The 19,165-nt window shown below is 43.0% G+C and overlaps 2 protein-coding genes across 7 annotated transcripts; one reads left to right on the top strand and one right to left on the bottom strand.

Moving 5' to 3' along the window:
• Positions 1-429: 429 nt before the first annotated feature.
• L2HGDH (L-2-hydroxyglutarate dehydrogenase) lies at positions 430-15,494 on the bottom strand. 4 transcript variants are annotated; one of them, XM_062635584.1, is made up of 10 exons: positions 15,370-15,494; positions 14,892-15,007; positions 13,347-13,498; positions 10,749-10,880; positions 7,337-7,499; positions 6,764-6,798; positions 5,839-6,006; positions 3,762-3,919; positions 2,376-2,507; positions 430-1,404 (listed from the first exon to the last, which is right to left on the bottom strand). In XM_062635584.1, the coding sequence occupies exons 1-10, from the start codon at positions 15,450-15,452 to the stop codon at positions 1,209-1,211; spliced, it is 1,335 nt and encodes a 444-aa protein (XP_062491568.1). In that variant the 5' UTR covers positions 15,453-15,494; the 3' UTR covers positions 430-1,208. The 4 variants fall into 4 exon arrangements, with proteins under 4 accessions (XP_062491568.1, XP_062491569.1, XP_062491567.1 ...); XM_062635585.1 differs by lacking the exon at positions 15,370-15,494 and adding an exon at positions 12,500-13,181 and having other exon boundaries at positions 14,846-14,978; XM_062635583.1 differs by lacking the exon at positions 10,749-10,880.
• On the top strand, positions 14,884-19,164 carry DMAC2L (distal membrane arm assembly component 2 like). Of its 3 annotated transcripts, none has more exons than XM_062635589.1 (5): positions 14,884-15,004; positions 15,769-15,878; positions 17,001-17,209; positions 18,025-18,196; positions 19,030-19,164. In XM_062635589.1, exons 2-5 carry the CDS (start codon positions 15,772-15,774, stop codon positions 19,142-19,144), a joined length of 603 nt encoding a protein of 200 aa, XP_062491573.1. In that variant the 5' UTR covers positions 14,884-15,004; positions 15,769-15,771; the 3' UTR covers positions 19,145-19,164. The 3 variants fall into 3 exon arrangements, with proteins under 3 accessions (XP_062491573.1, XP_062491572.1, XP_062491575.1); XM_062635588.1 differs by lacking the exon at positions 14,884-15,004 and adding an exon at positions 15,437-15,522; XM_062635591.1 differs by lacking the exon at positions 14,884-15,004 and adding an exon at positions 15,439-15,539.
• Position 19,165: the final 1 nt, after the last annotated feature.

Genomic DNA, 19,165 nt, shown 5'->3' with positions numbered 1-19,165 from the left:
GCTTAGTACCAAACTTGCTGAACATCTCTCCTGAGTTTAAAGCATGGTCTCCACAAAGACTCTTCCAGGTGAACCTTTCATAAAACTGCAAGTATCAGTAAAAGCCCAGAAGAGTAACTAGCACCTTCTACACTCCCCTCTTGCCAGGCATGTGGAAAATGGGAGCCTTTCTGACTCATTGCTGTTTGGGCTCCAAAGGAAGCAGTATGCAACATGACTCAATTAAGACAGGTTTCTGTAGCTTCCCTCCCTTCACATTTGCTTTTACAAAGACCATTTCCACCGGATTGCTCAACATGCTGCACAAAGATAAGCTCCTTTTGCATTACCTGTATTCAAATGGAAAAAAAACCCAACCCCAAAGATCAAAGTTTCTGATCAGTGCTGACTTCCCAGATTTAAGTTAAATAAAAAATAACTGTTTATGTATACATTTTAATTTCAGCTTTATAAGAAAAATACAGACAGTGATCAGATAGCATATCTGATGAGTATCTAAATTGACTTGTATTTGGTAATCCCTTGTTAGGCTTATTTTACTGCGTAATACTCTATGTTCATGTAGAAGGCTCTGAATATTGTTTTGAGTCTCTGATAAAGCCCTTAATTCTACATCAGCAGAACCTTTAAGCAGGGCTTATCCTTCTATCTCCATTAATTTAATGTAAGCTAGGGGACTGTAGACTCCAATTTAAATGGAGTCAGAGTCAAAGCACACAGAGAACCACTCCATGCCTGCGGTTTTTCAGAGGACCAACCAGCTCTCCAGAGAGCAACAAGAAGGCAGTGTTCAGACCTGAGGAATGGGAAGTCCGTGTGGGCAACCCCACCACAGAGGCTCTTCCTGCTTCACCTAAAGGCCCACTACAGTTGAAGAGACCCTCACATTGCATGTGGCACCAGCCCCTCCACAGGCTGTTCCTGCTCAGGTGAACAAACCTTTACTGCTAACAGGGCTGTTTGTTTCTTTCCTGCAGACGGCTGTAACACACCAGGCCTGACCAGGCACCACAACTCCTGTACTCATGAAGCTGAGAAGTTGCAGGCTGGCAAAGGCAAACATTTCAAATACTGTGTTTGCTATACCAGTGCTGGTCTTGCAAGTGACACTTTGCCTGTTTTGTCATTAAAGGCTGTGGAGTTCATTCAATGCAGATAAGATGCTACACATACAAGAGGCGTAGAACCCCACTACACCTGTCAATCATTCATAATTCAAACCTTCGCTTCACTTCATCTGCAATCATTTTTGCGATGGCAAGGGAGGAGGTAGCAGCAGGAGAAGGGGCATTTCTGACATGAAGAATTCTGCTTCCAAGATCTCCACTGCCTCCATCAAACACAAAGTCATCCACCAAATTTCCATCACTGTCCAATGCTTGAGCTCTCACTCCAGATGGACCCCTGCAAAATAAAGGAGGAGCTCACCATTAGAAAGAAAATGTTTTCTGAAGTCAGGAAATCAATCATGACCTTGTAAACATGCCCAGGCAAACAATAAGAAAGGCAGACCATGGAGTCAAAGCCCAGTGAGGCTTCTGAGGGAGCACAAGGAAGTTTAACACTTGTGACACAGAGTAGGAGATGTCTTGCAGTCATTACTATAAAATGAGGGCAGGTAGCCAAGCAGAGGTTCTTCTGTATCTTTCCTGGTTGTGAAGTTACTCTCCTCCCCACAAACACAAACATGCCCTGTCTTTTCAAAACGGAAACCCTTCCCTTTGTTTTGAAATAGCAAGCCTTGTCAAACACAAATTTCATGCCAGTGGTATAGTGCCTGAGCTGGATAAGTCCCTTTTACCATGCTCCAGCTTTTTGTATTCTGGATTTTCTCCCTGAAAATGTTTGGACAGTTAGATCCACCCCTATGTATTTAAAATGCCTCATCTTTCCTCACAAGTCTCTTCAGTTCCTTAGCATTTATAAACAACTCCCCTGGATTGGTTTCTCTCTCCACACAGTAAGAAGCTGAATATCGTTTTATTGAGATGATGAAACTAAGTCAGTATTCACCCAATAGCAACTCAGTCTGGCTTCTCTGAATTTCATCAGTGTTTTGCTTTCTTTGTGAACTCAGATTATATTCAGGCTACTGAATGTGTCACCAGGATACAGTGTCTTGCTTTTTGGTGAATATGTCACAACTGTGAATTTCAGCCTATGGAGGGTGCAGAAAGTTACACACATATTCATCAAACTTGCCTGTACACAAGCAAACACAAAAGGCCTTCCTGTTGAAAGTATGGAAATGCTTCAATGCTTTGGTAGCATATTTTGGTGGAGGGAGAAAGCTAATGCTACCTTTGCTGCTGTTAAAAAAGAGATTTAACAGTGTAGTAACACTGCGTGTATCTTACAAGAAAAGTTTTCTTTACCTGAGTACATCATTGACAGTGACCTCAGGGATGAACTTCTGCAGTTGCTTCACCTGTGCATTCAGGAAACACGCTCTGTACATTTCACTCAGTCCGTAAGACACGTTTCTCAGCACGAGCTTCCACAACCCACTGTAGAGAGAAAAAATAACTGCAGTAAGAACAAATCTTCCAGAATGAATGCAGCCATGTCAAACTAACACTAAGACAGTATCAAATCCAACTACATGGCTAAAGCTCCCATTCCTAACATCAGTAATCTGATCATGCTTCCTACTTGAGAAATATACGTTTGTCCTTCCCTGCTTCAACAAACCTTGCTTACAGAGGTGTACTGCCTTTACATTCTTTCTCTGAAAATTAACTATGAACTCCAGTCCTTTCTATGTCCAGGATTTTTCTCTGGTCCAGTCAAATGGCAAGAGACTGAAATCCCATGTGCTTGAAGGAAGGCAGACATACTGCTTGAGCCTTTTTTTTCCACAGTCATTCTGACAAGATCACCACACTCCTAAACTCTTCAGTTTTTGGCCAATGAATCTTGCTATGTCTTTGCAAATCTTGTTTCCTTGCTTTGCTTTCCTCAAGTCTTCCAGTATAAAATTCTACAGACAGTAATCACTATGCTTTCAACTCTTTAATAAACTGCATTAAGTTGAGCTGGTTGCCAGAAAGGCACTTTGCAGTTCTCTGACCTGTTTTTCAGCCTCTCCTTGGATCTCCCCAGTATTTACTTTTTCAAGTCTAATTTCTAAAAAACTGAACACTTTGTCATGGTCTGTTCAGCCTCTCATAGAGAAGCAAAATTTGTCTCAACTTCCAGAGATACTCTGTTCATTTATGTTTGCTATTTTGGCAATGATTCCCAATTTCTCTAACATGCTTTCTAAGACAGCTTCCTGGCCTCCATTCATGGCCCTTAACATTATTTCTTTGGCATTTGGACCTTTCTTAAATGTATACTGATGGTCTCATAAAGTTTAACATGGCAGTTCAGACCACTCCATGTTCCTCTTCCAAGCATCTCCTGCAAGTATTTGAATCACGCTGTCAAGGCTGATTAAAATATTACACTGCATTGGACAAAAACCAATCCTAGAAGAGGTCTAGTAGCAGCAACATGGCGGACCAGTCCCTTCCGATGAGCAGGCACATTCTCAGACCAGCTGAGACATGTCTTGGTAATTTATGAAAATTAAAATATTAGCTCACATCAAGTCAAGTGTCTTGAAGAAGTCTGCCCTCATCAGCACATCTGTCTTTAAAAACACAAAAAGCTTGTTAAAAGCAGATTTTTTGACAAGAATTAGCTTCCGTGGAGTCGCAAGCTGACATCTAATGACATGAAAATAACTGTGTTCAGCAGACAAAAAGACAAGATAGTACCTGTACGATACAGCATCTAAAAAGTCTCCAGTGTTGAAGTCAAGCAATTTGTAGCCCTCTCTCTTAAAGGCTAATACTGCATTAGGACCAAGCCACACACTGCCATCCATTCTTGGTGTGAAGTGAAATCCCAGAAAAGGGAACCGAGGATTGGGAACCTAAAGCAAGACACAACAGTTATTACAGCTGTTAAAAACAAGGTAAGAGGAACAGCCATGCAGCCACTTAAGGTCAACAAACTCATCCAGGAAACACGGAAAACATTTGTGACGAGGAAAGTAGAGACATTTACAGTTTAATGTGTGAGAGAGTGAATAAAACAAACCAAAACACAGTAAAGGGCTTGTCATCCGAATAAATGGAAATAACTATTATCAAATGAAAAAGTGAAAAAAAGAAGTAAATTTGCCATTTTATTTCCAATCACTACAAGAAAATTCGAGTCATAGAATCAGACAGCTGGCTCCTATGCAGGTTTTTCTGCTTGGTAATTGTGCAGTTATAGCACATAACTAATTTAAACCAATGAAGAACTGAGCAGGGGCAAGTAAGACTGCAAAACAAACAAGAGGAAAAAAAAGTACACATGATTTCTCAGGATATAAGTCAAGCCACAACAAAACCAATAACACACTAATGCTATTCACTCGAAGTAATTATACTGCAATAAAATAGGTTATAGAATATTAGGAAAACATCATCATCATTCTGTATGGCTCAAAACAACATGCCATTAGCAAGCCTGATGAATGCTAATAATGGAGTTTTGGGTTTGTTTGCAAACAGAATACAGTATACTTGTGTGCAGAAGCTGAAACAGAAGTAAGCTGTCACTATGCAGATACAGGTATGAAATAAGCACACCTCCTCTTGCACTGAACTTTAGCTTTTTACAAGAGGTGACTACAGAGGTGAGTGTGTTGTAGTCTGAACATAAGCAAGTATTGGGTATTTCTCAAAAAACAATACTGTTATGATTGAAAAGTGATTTAAGATATATTCCTTTTCTGTATTCAGTGACTGATTTTTCTGTAAAAATATGCTTTTAATACTTTTGCAGCTCATTGCAACCATTCCACGAGCTACATTACATTTTCAGTAACATATTACTAAGAATCATGCAATTTTCTAATCTTGTTACCATTATTTGGCCATTACAAAAGAAAAAAAAAACAGACACACACCCCCCCCCCCCCCCCCCCCAAAATAATCAAGTGGTACAAGCTATCCTCACACAGCCACGGAAAAAGGCTGGAAGGTACCCTCACATCCCAGCCCGTTCTTCTCTCGCATCTCAAGACAGGGTCTTCAATCACTCCCAGGTAAGATGAAGTCAAACTCCCAATGCCCAGGGTTCCACAATTTTTCTAGGGTGACCTGCTCCAGTCTTTAGCAGGGAAATGTAAGTTCATATTTGAAAGGCATTACTTCAATGTACTGCATGAGTTAACTAAAATGCTGCCCTAGAAATTCCCTCTTCTTGGTGGCAATTTCATTTTCTGTCTGGGATTGATGCCCTTCACCACACTATTTATCTATATTAAATGGTAGAAAGCTTGTCCTTTTCCTTCTGTGTCCATTTTTTGTCATACAAAGTAAAGCTACTTCAAAGATGATGTTTAGAGGCACATATCTAAATCTGAGCTTTGGGTATTAGCACACAGGATTAAACCCTATGTCTAAGTAATTAGTTATTTACTGTTGTACCTCACTGACTTCTGAATCCTGTCTACAGATTTATTTTAACAGAAAAACGCCAGGCTTTTGTGGGCATGGGGCTATCATGCTATATGTTTCATTCTTTTGCTACTAAAAAACCAAACCAGATAACAACAACAAACCCCCAACACAACAAAAACACAAACAACAACAAAAAAAGACTGTCAATAGTTTCCCTCATGGTACTTCTACCTGTTCCTCAAGAATCAACAAAAACAAGCTGTAGTGTCAGAAGGCAACTGAATGTACACCCACATCACTGCAGTCCAACAGAAATAACCATGAAATACTGCCCTTATTTCTGTAGTTTTAGCATTTCTTAGAGTACACCAGGAAAGCTAAACAAGAGAATACATACTGGATAGATATTTCCTTTAACCATGTAAGACTTTTCTGGCTTTAGCACCAAATAATCTCCACGGAAGGGTACAATACGAGGTTCAGGGCTGCAGCCACTGATCTCAGACAGGCGGTCTGAGTAAAGTCCTGCACAGGTCACAATGTGGCGACAGTAGATTTCCTCACCCTGGGGAAAAGCAAAACAAAACATAAAACACACAACAATTCAACGTACCTACTAAAAAAAACCACCCATCACCTACAAGTTTTGGAAGAAAATAAGTCAAGGCCAGAAAGAAAACCAAACATTTTCAGAAGGAGGGAGAAATACTTGTTTCATTTGTAATATTCTCCCCCTTTGCTCCACTCTTGTGAGATTCCACCTGCAGTACTACGTCCAGCTCTGGGGCCCCAAAACAAGAATGTGGACTTGTTGGAGCGAGTCCAGAGGAGGCTACAAAGATGCTCTGAGGACTGTTGCACCTCTGCTATGGAGACAGGCTGAGAGAGCTGGGGTTATTCAGCCTGGAGAAGAAAAGGCTCTAGGGAGACCTTAGGGCAGCTTCCAGTACCCAAAGGGGCCGACAAGAAATCTGGAGAGAGACTTTTTACAAGGACATGTAGAGATAGGACAAGGGGGAATGGCTTTAAACTGAAAGAGGGGAGATTTAGATTAGGTGCTCCATTCCCCTGAGCATCTTCATGTCCCCCTCTGGACTTGCTCCAACATGTCCAACTTCTTATGTTGGACCCCCAGGAACTAAATCAATTAAGAATTGACTGCAGTTGCTTTATAGAAGCAGTCCTAGATGACAGTGATCATGTTACTGAACAGCATCTTTTAACTTTTTCTAGAGAGCTGAATAATCCACCAGGACTCAGCAAAAATTCTTAAGGAGAAACAGCTTCCAATAAAGCAATTAAATCTTCAGCTTTGTTCTTACCTTTGCATTCCGAACAATGAGTGGGTATTTCAGTCCTGTCACAGAATTAGACAAGAGAAGGAATTAATCGAACACATAACAGAAAATTGACAGAACAAGCAGCTTGTCATGATGAAAGTTTCTTCCACTGGAATATCTACAAGCTAAGGAGCAACCACTGTTGGACATAACTGATGTTGGACATAACTGGATGAATTAACACAGGTTTTTTATTCTTCCATATATGTACTAGCACAGATCCAACCTGCCTTCCAGGATAAAGAAAAAGCACTATTACAAGAACATAAATGCAATATTCAGCTAAATCTGATTTTAATAGGAGATAACAACTTTCTTCCTCACTTTTACTATCATATTGTTCCACCGGCTTTAAATGTTTCAGCTGAAGGGTGACCTGCCTGAAGAAAAAACAAAACAGTGAACTTCCTCAATAAACTCACTAATGTAGTTTTAATTTTGTTTCATCCCCACAAGACAGAAAGGTTCAGAAATGTCATTTCAGTTAAAACAAACATGTTTTCAACAAAATCTTCGGCAGAATTGTAGTAAATGGAGGAAAAGAACCTGCCTTACCATCTGCACTTTCTGAAGAACTTTCTTTAGCCATCTCCATATTTGTAACTTCAAAATCAGTGAAGATCGTCCCACCTGCTTCCCAGAAGTCTGCTGCATAGGACTGTGCCACTTGTTTATAATTGACAATGCCAGTATATGGAGAATCAAGGGCCATCAGACCCTAAAACAGTATTAAGATACATAAGAACAGTGAAGGCTGTATGTGGACTTTGATCTTCAATACAGAGACTATTTTATCTGGAATTATGCACACTGCAACAGAGAAGGGAGTCCTGCTGCCTCCCCATCCCTGTCTGCTTGTTCCTAGCCTCTCCACATGCCAGCTCCAGTGTTAGTGTTTGCTGACAACTAGTATGGCAAAAACTACTTATGGTGGACTAAGTGATCATGTGACTACAGCATAATGCAGTTTCCTCAACAAAGCACTTAATGATAAAACAGGTTACCCAGCTTTGGCTTCAGCTAATAGCTACTTACTATTTTTCACTATGTGCTATGCTATTCCACCTTCAAACGGTCACTTGGGAGCTCTACCTGGTGCATGGCTGTTGACAATGCCTCTTGCAAGGCTAAAACATACAATCTAGCCAGGGTGCAACACTGCACTGCACATTGGAGAGAAAAGTCCCTTCTTATTTAGACAACAGCCTACACTTGTCTTAGCAGAAAGCAAGGGTCAAGCCCAGTGTGTAGCTATAATTCTTAATGTTTCTTAGAGACGTTTTACTATCTTTATTCAGAAGAGGTTCAGTTTCTCACATGATTTTTATCATGGTAGATGTCATCACAATATTTTCCTAGTTCTGACTATAAGGATAGTAGCACTGCTTTATCTCTGAGAGATGCTGCAAATTTAACTACATTAAAAGATTGACAGACACTCAGATACTACAATAGCAGGGGCCATTCACATGCCCAAGACAACCAGAATGGTTGGCCCCTCTACTCTGCTCTCGTGAGACCTCACTTGGAGCATCATGTGCAGTTCTGGTGTCCCCAACATATAAAGGACATGGAACTGTTGGAACAAGTCCAGAGGAGAGCCACAAGGATGATCAGGGGACTGGAGCACCTCCTGTATGAAGATAGGCTGAGAAAGTTGGGGCTGTTCAGCCTGGAGAAGAGAAGGCTGCGTGGAGACCTCATAGCAGCCTTCCAGTATCTGAAGGAGGCCTATAGGGATGCTGGAGAGGGACACTTCATTAGGGACTGTAGTGACAGGACAAGGGGTGACAGGCTCAAACTTAAACAGGGGAAGTTTAGATTGGATATAAGGAAGAAATTCTTTACTGTTAGAGAAGAGTGGTGGGGCACTGGCACAGGTTGCCCAGGGAAGTTGTGAATGCTCCATCCCTGGCGGTGTTCAAGGCCAGATTGGACAGAGCCTTTGGTGACATGCTTTAGTGTGAGGTGTCCCTGCCCATGGGAAGGGGGGTGGAACTAGATGATCTCAAGGTTCTTTCCAATCCTAACTATTCTATGATTCTGTGATTCTATAAAACCTTTCTTTCCACTTGACAGACAGGCTGAGAGCTGGGGTTGTTCAGCCTGGAGAAGAGAAGGCTCTGGGGAGACCTTAGAGCAGCTTCAAAGGGGCTGACAAGAAATCTGGAGAGGGATTTTTACAAGGTCCTGCAGGGACAGAACAATGGGAAATGGCTTTAAACTGAAAGAGGGGAGATTTAGATTAGATATAAGGAAGAAGTTCTTCACTGTGAGGGTGGTGAGGCACTGGCACAGGTTGCCCAGAGAAGCTGTGGCTGCCCCACTCCTGGCAGTGTTCAAAGCCCCCTTAGACCAGGGCTTTGAGCAACCTGGTCTAATGGAAGGTGTCCCTTCCCATGGCAGAGGGAGTTGAACTGGGTGGTTTTTAAGGTCCCTTCCAACCAAAACCATTCTATCATTCTGTGATTCTATGATAACACCAAGTGCCATTTGCTTACAAGGAAAGGACTCAGTTCAGGAAACCAAGGTAAATTAAGAAAGACCCACCTGAATCTACTCATTTGCAGAAGAAAAGGCTCAGCTGGATCTTGAACAAGCAAAGAAAGTTTTAAGGAGCGGATATAAAATGTTTACAAGAAAAAAAAAATAAAGATTCCTCTCCAGAAAATTTCTGTCTGTACCTACAACCATTCACAAGCAGAGTCATGCAGCAACACCAATAGCAAGCTGCCAGATGAAACAGCACAGGGAATTTATATCCAGGTTTTCCTTTCAACCAAAGATACACTAAACAACAACAAATCTGTACTCCATAAACTACCCACATTTCTCCTGCTGTGAAAATAAACAGGCTGAGAAGTGCTACACAAGGACCACCATTTCAATCCAGGAAGCAACTGGATTGAAATCAGCTTGATCCCAATCTGCACTTACATGTGGAAGGTATATTATCAAGCTTTACTGTATGGTAAATAATTTTAATGGGAAGGAGCAGAATCATCTCAGCATAATCTCAGATAGAGCAGCTCTAACCTGGGCAAAGGCAAATCTGCCTATCAACCACAAAAACATACAAGCAAGCACCTGCAAGGAGAATCACAGACTGATTTGGGTTGGAAAGGACCAGTTCCAACACCCCTCCCATACTTTCCACTGGATCAGGTTGCTCAAAGCCCGTCCAACCTGGCCTTGAACACTGAAGGGGAACAATTACAGATAAAATTAAAACAAATGAAAATACTAGTAATAGTTAAAAAATCATCATTGGTAGGAGAACTGTTTGGTTTGGGTTGAGCTTTTTGGTTGATTGATTGGTTCTGTTTCTGAGCACATACATCAGGGAGGACATCTCTGTATAAAGCTGAGAACAGAATGAAGTTTGAGCAACTTGTAGGCTCTGTCCATTTACCTATAAATTCAGCCCTGCAGAATGACTAAGGGACTCTAGAATCTCCTGCTTTGATTCGGATAAGCCTGATTCTTTTTGTAGGCTGCAAGTGAAATGGATTGCTTGCTCTCCAGTTTCTGAATGCTGGCTCTTAGGATCCAGCCAGTGCCTTATGTGCAATTAAAGCAGCGGCAACTCTTTATGCTTTCATCATATGGAGAACTAATGAATTACGAACTGACAAGTAACAGAATGAGAAGAGGTGAGCAGGAGAAACCTGAGGTGAAAGTGTCACCAATGATTCCACAGCATCACCTTACATTATGTTAGACTTGGTCTGATGTGTATGTAATGACAAATGCATGTGAAGGATTGGCCTGAGCTAAAAAGTTCCAGAAATAAATGGATACATTTATTTTTGTTGACAATTATATTTATTCTGGGTTTTCAGGCTCTTTTAAACTCGTCCCCCATGCGGATTACCTTAAGACCAGAAACATATTTATGTTAAGTTAAAAAACGTTACCAGAGAAACTGAGATCTTACATACTAATTCAAAATATGCAAATCCCTTACCCTGCAGAAGGGTTCTTTTGCTTGTATTTCTTTTGTTCCAATCAGTTTCAGACCTGGGACATTGTTCTGCAGCCCTCTTTTGTATAGAGCTTTGAGTCTTGGAATTTCATCTTGTTCAACAGCTACAATTAGCTTCAGAAAAGATAACAAGTCACAGCAGTGAGCAAAACACACACAGCCAGTTCAGGTCTGGCATCAAGCCCAAGCTAACAAGCAAACAATAGTGAGTAAGTGAACAGTGAATTATAATTCAAGAAGGGGGAAATGTGATTTGTGCCATTAGTTGCACAAGATTCTATAAATACCAGTTATTACTGAGAAAGCATTAAGAAAAGTAAAAAACAAATGTTAAACTGTAGTTTAAGCTACTATCAATGGATAATATTTGCTAAAAGTACCACAAGACTACAAATCTCAATGTGAAAGAATATTATTTTAAAGAGACACTGGATGCTTCCAGAAATAAACCTGAACTAACACAAGTTGTACAAATCTCAAACAGTCTCAATAACAGAGTAAGGATGTGTTCTGACATGGTGCCTGAACTGAATTGTACCACTTCATTTAACCATGTAGTTAGCTCACAACTACCACAAGACATTTATCCAGGCTATGAATTATCTGTGCCAGGCTTGCACAGACCTTGCTACTTCCAGGCCTAGCTCAAGTCTAACAACACAGACACTTACATGTTGAGACGCCACTAAGTTCTCCAAACCTGGGGCTGCTTTATGTAGAACTTGCTGTAAAGCCTCACCATCATCTTTCCTGGAATAAACACTTCCAGGAAAGGCGATGAGGAAGTAACAAATTTATTGTCATCAAAGGACCAACAAAGCTGCTAGGTCGGCTAACCTTATCCAAGCTCGAATTTACACTTACAGAGCAAGTCTGCTGCCTTCAGCTTCGGGTTGGGTGCAGGCTTGACACGTCAAGTGTATTGCTGTACAAATCCACAGTGCCATCTTGTGACCAGAGCTGCAGTGGAGGGAGCACAGCCCGGCCGGGACAAACACCACCCGCACTGATGCGGGGCCATCAACACTGCCACGTCCAGGGATTTCTGCTCTGCACCTCACAGCTGGTGAGATCTGCACACAGCTCCCCATACGTTCTGAGCTAGGGGGACCTGAAGTGACGCTCATCACATCAGATAAGGTCTGCCTTGTACTTATAAAAGAGAAAGGCTTAGGAGGTCCAAGATGTTTATGAGCAACCTCAAAAGGGGCAGCCAGGGAGGTGAGAGTCAAGTGATGGTTTAAAGTGACTCAAGATGGTTCTGACAAGAGCTGACTGTAAAGAACTGCAGAAGACCTTTCAAGGTGAATGAGCAACTGAAAATGGCAGATGAAATTCAACACATACAAATGTGAAATGGTGATCATAGAAAAAGTAGTCTTAGCCTCAGGTATAAAATGCTAAATTCAAATTCAAAGTTATTACTCAGGATCAAGATTTTGGGGTAAGGTTAGACAGTCCTGTGGAAACATCAACTCAATGCCTAGTGACACCTGAAAAGCCCTAAATTAAATGTCAGGAACAATGAGGGTAAGGATACAGGATAATACAGATAATACTATTTCTCTGCAAAAACCCACAGTCTGAAAACATCTTGAATGCTGCGCACAATCGTGATCCTTATCTTGTGTCAAAGATGCATTAAACCATGAATGGGTCAGAGAACAAAGCCAGGATAAGGAGAGTCATGATAAGCTTCTCTAAGAGGAATGACTGAGCAGCATAAGGCTCACCAGCTGGAAAGGAGAAGGGGATATGAAATTATGTGCAACTTAGAGATTGTGAGCACAGATCAACTTTTCATGAGCTTTTCTAACACAAGGGGTAGGGGCTATCAGATTTTTTCCTGGTAGGAGCCAGGAGCAAAATGATGCAGTAGGTTGCTGATCTGTGGAACTGCTCATCAAAGTATGCTCTGATGCAAAAGCTTTGAACTGAAAAACACTTGCAAAAGAAAACCATTGAGAGTCACAACAGACAAAATACATCAGGCTCAGAAAATTATCTGAGCTGAAAATAATTGAAAGCTGGAAGAATTAGTAATTTGCTTGTCCTGTTCTTATTCCTTCCTTAGTCTCTCCAGAAACTTCCAGAAATTGAATACAGGTTTGGGTAGACCCCAAGCGAATCGGTACAGCCACTCTTCTGTCCCCAGCATTTCAGGTTGTGTTAGGTGGATGTAACATGGCATAAATGCATGTAGCTGGGTCACATCTGGAGCTGTTTTCAAGTCTTTCCAGAGTCTGATATGCCAGGATATAAGGTATGCACATACTGAGAGACTTTGTGCTCCTTGGAGCTACACAGGTGCTCTTCCATGGGGCCTGGCTTCCACCATTACCTGGGATATTTCAGCTCAGCCGACAGATAAGGAGAATTACTATTTAGGTCCAGAAAATAAACCAATTTGAATTGCTGGAAAGAAGAAAACAAAAAGGCACTTTCATTCTGAAACTAGTGTTGCAGAAAGTAATCTCTTGGGAGAAAGACCACAACCAGGCCTCTGCTATACATTGTAACATTACATTATACAGTCTCAGTTTCCAAATGTACAGTAAGAATGCACAGCAGTTCCTATACCTTCCCACACTGCTTATATGGTATTCCCTTCTGGTCACAGTACTCGTAGCAGAGGGCTGCTCCCTCTACACACAGCTTAGCTTTCAGAGATCCAGGTGTGTAGTAAATTCCACTGTGAATCACGCCACTGTTATGTCCACTCTGGTGATGAGCTGAATAGTAAGAAAAGTATGTTATTAAAATGCATGTGTCCATTATTAATTCACACTTTAATTACCTCAGCTGTCAGAAGAGTAAGGTCCTGCCCTAAATCAGTGTTAAAATAGATGCTCATATAAGGTAACTGCACAGCAAACCCAATTCCTCCCATGGTCTCAAAAGGCTAGAAAAACACTGACACAGCAAGACCTAGTTAATAATAAACCATCACAGCTTGAAGTGTGTTGAATCAACAGGCAGAATAAAAGCTAATCACAAGTTTTTCCTCCAAGAGGTACACTTGCAGGCCAATCAACCAAAATTTTGTACATGCTCAAATTAAAGAAATTCAATTTTTAAAATGAAATGCATCCTTAAAGGCCTCATCTAACATAACATCCGTGCAATCCACAATTTCTTGATATGTGCTGGCAGGCTTGGTAGGCTTTTCAAGTATTTGTGAACTGGATTAAGTCGCTATTTGCTCTTTGTAACTAAGTAAAACAGAGGTGAAAAGTATCACAAACATTTTTATTTAAGTAATTTGGGCAGGTTCTCCCTCTTAACATATTGACTCCCAAAGTATTGAATCTTTCCTGCTTTGCACTCACACAACTGTTACGGACCTAATGTACATCCCATCTTATTATAAAAAGCCACTTCATATCACACATGTAACACCTCAAGACCAGTATGCAGCCTGGCTGATAGAGCTATTTAAAGAAAGACCTTAGGCTCACTGGTATTATTTTGCATTAGCCACTGACATGATCCCTTGGGGTTGCTCCTGCCTACCCTGAGTGGCTGCCCAGCTGCATAAGCACTTGCTGTGAAAAGACTGCTTATGGTGAAACTGTGCTTGTAGTTGAGTGAGCCAGAAAAGCTTTCAATGAAGCAACAGGGCTTATTCTTTCTTATTTCAATGCGAGGATGGATGACCCAGTGAAGAGTGCCTCAAGATTTCCTGTGTAAGCAGGCAAGACTGCTATCTGTGCCGTTTCACTGTAGTTCATTCTGGGCCAATAACTAGTAACCACCTTTCCAGATTATCTGTTTGTTCTTTGCCTCTGATAAATTGCCTCCCGTGCAAGTAACAGCACTTTGCACAGCATATACAGGGATATCCAGAATCACAGGGCATATGACTGTGGTTTACAGTACTGACAGTTAACAGACAGGCACAGACTGCCCAAAACAGCAGTGGGGCAATCCGTAGCAGGCAGTTGGAACTGGATGAGCTTTAAGGTCCTTCCAACCCCAACCACTCTGTGATTCTAGCGTTCCCTTTACAGGCACGATCACAAAGTACTGCGTTTTCGGCGAGGGTGCCCTTCGGAAAAGTACTTCTGACAGGCTGACACCCGGTGAACCCGAGCACACCCGGGTGAGGAGGACACGGCACCATACCCAGCTCCTGCTCCTTCTCCAGCACGGCGAAGGCGAGCGAGGGATGCCGCCTGACGAGCTCCCGGGCCGAGGCCAGCCCCACGATTCCCGCGCCCACCACCACCACGTCGAAGGTGCTGTACACACACACACACACACACACACACACACACACACACAGACAGACACAGACACAGACACAGGCACAGACACAGGCACAGACACAGACACAGGCACAGACAGACACAGGCACAGACAGACACAGACACAGACAGACACAAGCAGGCAGTGAGCTCACCCGAAGGGTGCCCGCGGGGACGCGCGCGCCTGCCCGCCCGCCCGAGGGGCGGCCCGCCTCCAGCCCCGACTCTGAGGGGGAAGCGACCGCCCGGCCCCAGCACCGCCATGGCCGCCCTCCCGCCGTGAGGGAAGAGCTGAGGGGACACAGCCAGGGGAAGCTCGGACAGGGCCGCCTCCCACGTCCGCCCCGCGGCCTCACCTGCGCTGGCGGCGCTGGGCTCGCCACAGCGCCGCGGCCCCGCTGCTGCCCGCCCGCTTCCGCAGCAGCGCCGCCGCCGCCATCTTGGGGGCGGTGATACACAGCGGGACGGGCTCCTCCTCCGCGGCGGCGGTGAGAGGCCTCTGGTGGCAGGTCGGGCCGGGCTCCGTGTGGGGTTTGCCTGCTTGTCCGCCGAGGGCAGCCCGGCGGGAGGGGATCCCGGGAGTGCGGTAGCGGGGCGGGGTGAGCCCTGAGGCGGTGCTGGAGCCTCCCTTCAAGCACGGTCCCTGGGGCTGACAGACCTGTTTAGGCCTTGAGGAGAAGCCGGGTGCGGGCTGCCCGTCCCGCTGGGGCTGGCTCTGCGGGTAACGTTTCACTTTGTCCTCTCCTTTCTTCAAGAACATGGTGCTGTTGGGGAAACTTGCGCAGCCGGTGCACAGCCTCGGCAAGCTGCCCCCAGCGGGCCCCTGCAGAGGCTTCTGGGGATGGCTGAATGCCGTGTTCAACAAGTAAGGGTAACTCGGTGCGTACAAGGCCATTAGCAGGTCCCATCTATCCCCTGTGCGGTTTTGAAGTCCCAGGACTGGAAAGGGCATTTTGTGGTACCAGTGCTTTTCTTCCCCCACACTGCGTGCTGATGCTTGGCAGGGGGCATTTCTTACCTGTTCCAGTTACAGAGCTGCGGCCTTCCAGGGGAAGGTGTGTGATTTGCTCCCCTCCCAGTGGTGGTAGGCAAGCTGGCAATGTGGATTTTTGCCCTAAATGCCAGCTGGCAATGTGGATTTTCGCCCTAAATGCCAGCCTTCCTTTGACCCCCAGATGCATTTAAACCCGTAACACGACCATGCATCCTTTATTTACTCAGAAAAGCATCTAACCAACCTACCATTTACAATGTGACTCAGCCACACCAGGGTTTCACAGTTAGCTTTAGGAAGATAAAGCCTTTCTCTATGAAACTCTTTATCTGCAAAACTCTTTTTCTGTGCATACTTTTGCCAGTAGCTAATAGTTTTGCCGTATGTTTTCTAGCTTTGTGGAAAGGGTTGTGTGATGCAGGTGATTGCTGTAACAGGGTGCAAAACCCAAACGGACAGGTCTCTGCTTCTGTCTTCAGCATTCCTTACCAGACTAAGAAAGATATCTTTGTCTTGAATGGACCTAAGGATTTTAACTAACTGCTGAAGTGTATCTTTCTGAAATACTGTAATTGTTGAGGAAAAAGGCTTCTGGAACAACAGGAGCATGACAGGCAATGAGAGGTTTTTATGTAATCAGTGTTTGGGAGACATATTTGCAATTGTTGCAAAGCCTTACTTTGCATAGAAAGGTGATTTTTCATCTCTCCTTACAGACATGGAAGGAAACAATCAGCTGTAAGGGTTGCATTTGCATTCTTTCTCTTTTTACCACAAGCCTCTTCCATTTAAATCAAAAAATAAATTCTTGCCTGGCTGATAAAGAGCAATTCAAATAATTATATATAAACCAATTCCAGTAGATCATATTATTACTTCTCTGACATCTTATCATACACCTAGCCAAATATTTGTTGTGCAGTCATTATTAACATCGAGGCAATAAGTCTGCCACATTACAGAAGCTATGTGAATGCTCTTTCTGTCTTGCAGGGTGGACTACGAACGTATCCAAGCTGTTGGCCCTGACAGGGCAGCCTCAGAGTGGCTGTTGCGATGTGGTGCGCTGGTGCGCTATCAAGGCTATCAGAAATGGCAGCAGGACTACAGTGGTCTCCCAACAGGGCCCTTGGGGAAATACAAAATAGAAGCAATTGATGCCACTGAATCTTGCATCATGTACAGAGGATTTGACTATTTAGGTAATGTAGACACAGCTGTGCAAATATTATACTGTTCTTTCAGTTGCATGAAAATACAAATAACTGTGTCATTTTCTCCTTCCCTGGCAAGATATTTTCCTTGCCCCCCTCTCTACAAATACTGAGCCATTCCTACGATTTGGTGGAGGTATGGTGTGAAGCAGAAAGAGAGTGGGAACTTCATCAACCCTTACCTGAAGCAACAGTAACACTGAAGAAGTGCAACAAAGTTTTGCTTTTTCATTGAGTTCATAGTTAAGTAGCTGGTAGCAATAAGCCCTATGTTAAATACTTCTTTTCTTCTAAACCAAGTGATGTTCTTGGTGCCTGTGAAGTCTCATTACTTGTTCTCCAGGCATTTATGATGTCTTCAAAGATGAAAGAAAAAAAAAAAAGCTCTCAGTTTCTCATAAAATAAGAGATTGAAGAAGTGTTTCAGGTCTCCTTTAAGTAACAAAAACCAAAATGTGGAACAGACCATTTTATTTTTTCATTGGCAGGGGACCTTGAATTTCCTGCAATAGTACGTTCCTAAGTCAGAGTCCTTATTCTCCACCCAGACTTGTAGAGGTTTTTTTTTGTTATGTGCCCATTCCAAAGCTCTTAGACTCTTACCCAAAGGATACAAACCCTGGCGTTTCCATGTATTCGAAGTACTGCAAAGGGACTTTGGAGATTCATGTTGCCTTATAGCCAACTGTATAAGGGAGCATGTCGCTGTGAGGGTTTGGAGACAGTTGCTGAACTCAGAACTTACCAGCCAGTACAGGTTGTTCCTGGTATTCTGAAGCCAATACTCATTTTTGTCTTCCCAGATGGTCTCAAACATGTTACAGAAATCAAACTGCAGAAGTGTATTTACATACAGGATGAGTGTCTGCAAAGGCTCAGCGAGACAAAGAATCTGCAGAAGAGCCTCCTCCAGCTGAAGATAATTTCCTGTGGGAATGTCACAGATCAAGGCATCATTGCGCTTCACAAGCTGATGTACGTGAGCTGCTGAGCTCTTCTATAGCACCTTGCTTCCCTGGCTGTTACACCCCATGGCTTTGGGATTGGGTTGACTGCAAGGGCTGGACTCTTCATGTTTATGGGCTGATTTTGCCTGGTTTTATTTGATAATCACTCTGGTTTCTGGGCTGATCACACTGCTGCAGCTGCTGTTCAGGGCAGGCTTTGATGGTGTCGTGTCACTTCTATGATCCTTCTACACCTTGCATGGCTTCTGTCACTGAGTTATCTCATGCTTACTGCAGCCTCAAGGTGTCGGGGTGGACCTGAGTGCTTAGGCTTGGGGAAGCAGTTGGGTGCTGTGTACCTGTGCACAACATCCATGGGTGCTGTATTGAAATGTGGCCTTAAAGTGACTCAGAACTGTTTAGTGTCACATCAAGCTGCAAACATCAACAAATGGGTGATGGATTTCATCCTACAGAAAGGTCTTAATAAGGACTTTTTATATTACTCTAATTATTATTTACATGAAAATAACTTTTTCTAGAATCTTAGAATATCAGGTTAAAGGGACCTCAAGGATCTTCTGGTCCAACCTATCATGGCTTGTGTTTTCTAAACTAAATTGCTATTGAAATTATCAAGTATTGTTCAATATAAAGCAAGCTCCATGATGCAGGGAGTCCAGGATCTCTTTTTAAGCTGTGTAGAAGGACGGAACTTATGGTGAGCTGAAAACCCCCCACTTCAGAAAATAAAACAACTTTTAAGATACTCAAACCAGCTCTGGTAGAATAATCCTTTGTCTAATTTCTGTGTCAACAGTTAAATAGTAGTCACTGACTTTTGTTTTTAAATATTTATAGGAACCTTGAATATTTGTATCTGAGTGACCTTCCTGGAATAAGACAGAAAGAAACTACTGCTCACGTCCTTCAGCAGGCACTGCCAAACCTCAAGCTGGAGCTGGATTTAGAATAAACACAATTGCTCATAATGGAG

The sequence above is a fragment of the Pezoporus occidentalis genome, unplaced genomic scaffold (genome assembly GCF_034315485.1).
Source record: "Pezoporus occidentalis ecotype Australia unplaced genomic scaffold, CSIRO_AGI_Poc_V1 ctg46, whole genome shotgun sequence".
NCBI classification, from domain to species: domain Eukaryota; kingdom Metazoa; phylum Chordata; class Aves; order Psittaciformes; family Psittacidae; genus Pezoporus; species Pezoporus occidentalis.
The sequence above is the reverse complement of the archived record's forward strand: the minus strand, read 5'-3'. Positions and strand labels throughout refer to the sequence as shown.

Bases quoted from the DNA above. Each gene is read 5' to 3' on its own strand.
- L2HGDH (XM_062635584.1), bottom strand. From the start codon at position 15,452: ATGGCGGCGGCGGCGCTGCTGCGGAAGCGGGCGGGCAGCAGCGGGGCC. The intron at 10,881-13,346 runs GTATAGGAACTG...TCTTTTCTGAAG, and splicing joins CATATAAGCAGTGTGGGAAG to CTAATTGTAGCTGTTGAACA. The intron at 1,405-2,375 runs GTAAAGAAAACT...TTTATTTTGCAG, and splicing joins ACTGTCAATGATGTACTCAG to GGGTCCATCTGGAGTGAGAG.
- DMAC2L (XM_062635589.1), top strand. From the start codon at position 15,772: ATGGTGCTGTTGGGGAAACTTGCGCAGCCGGTGCACAGCCTCGGCAAG. The intron at 17,210-18,024 runs GTAATGTAGACA...TTGTCTTCCCAG, and splicing joins CAGAGGATTTGACTATTTAG to ATGGTCTCAAACATGTTACA. The intron at 18,197-19,029 runs GTACGTGAGCTG...AAATATTTATAG, and splicing joins ATTGCGCTTCACAAGCTGAT to GAACCTTGAATATTTGTATC.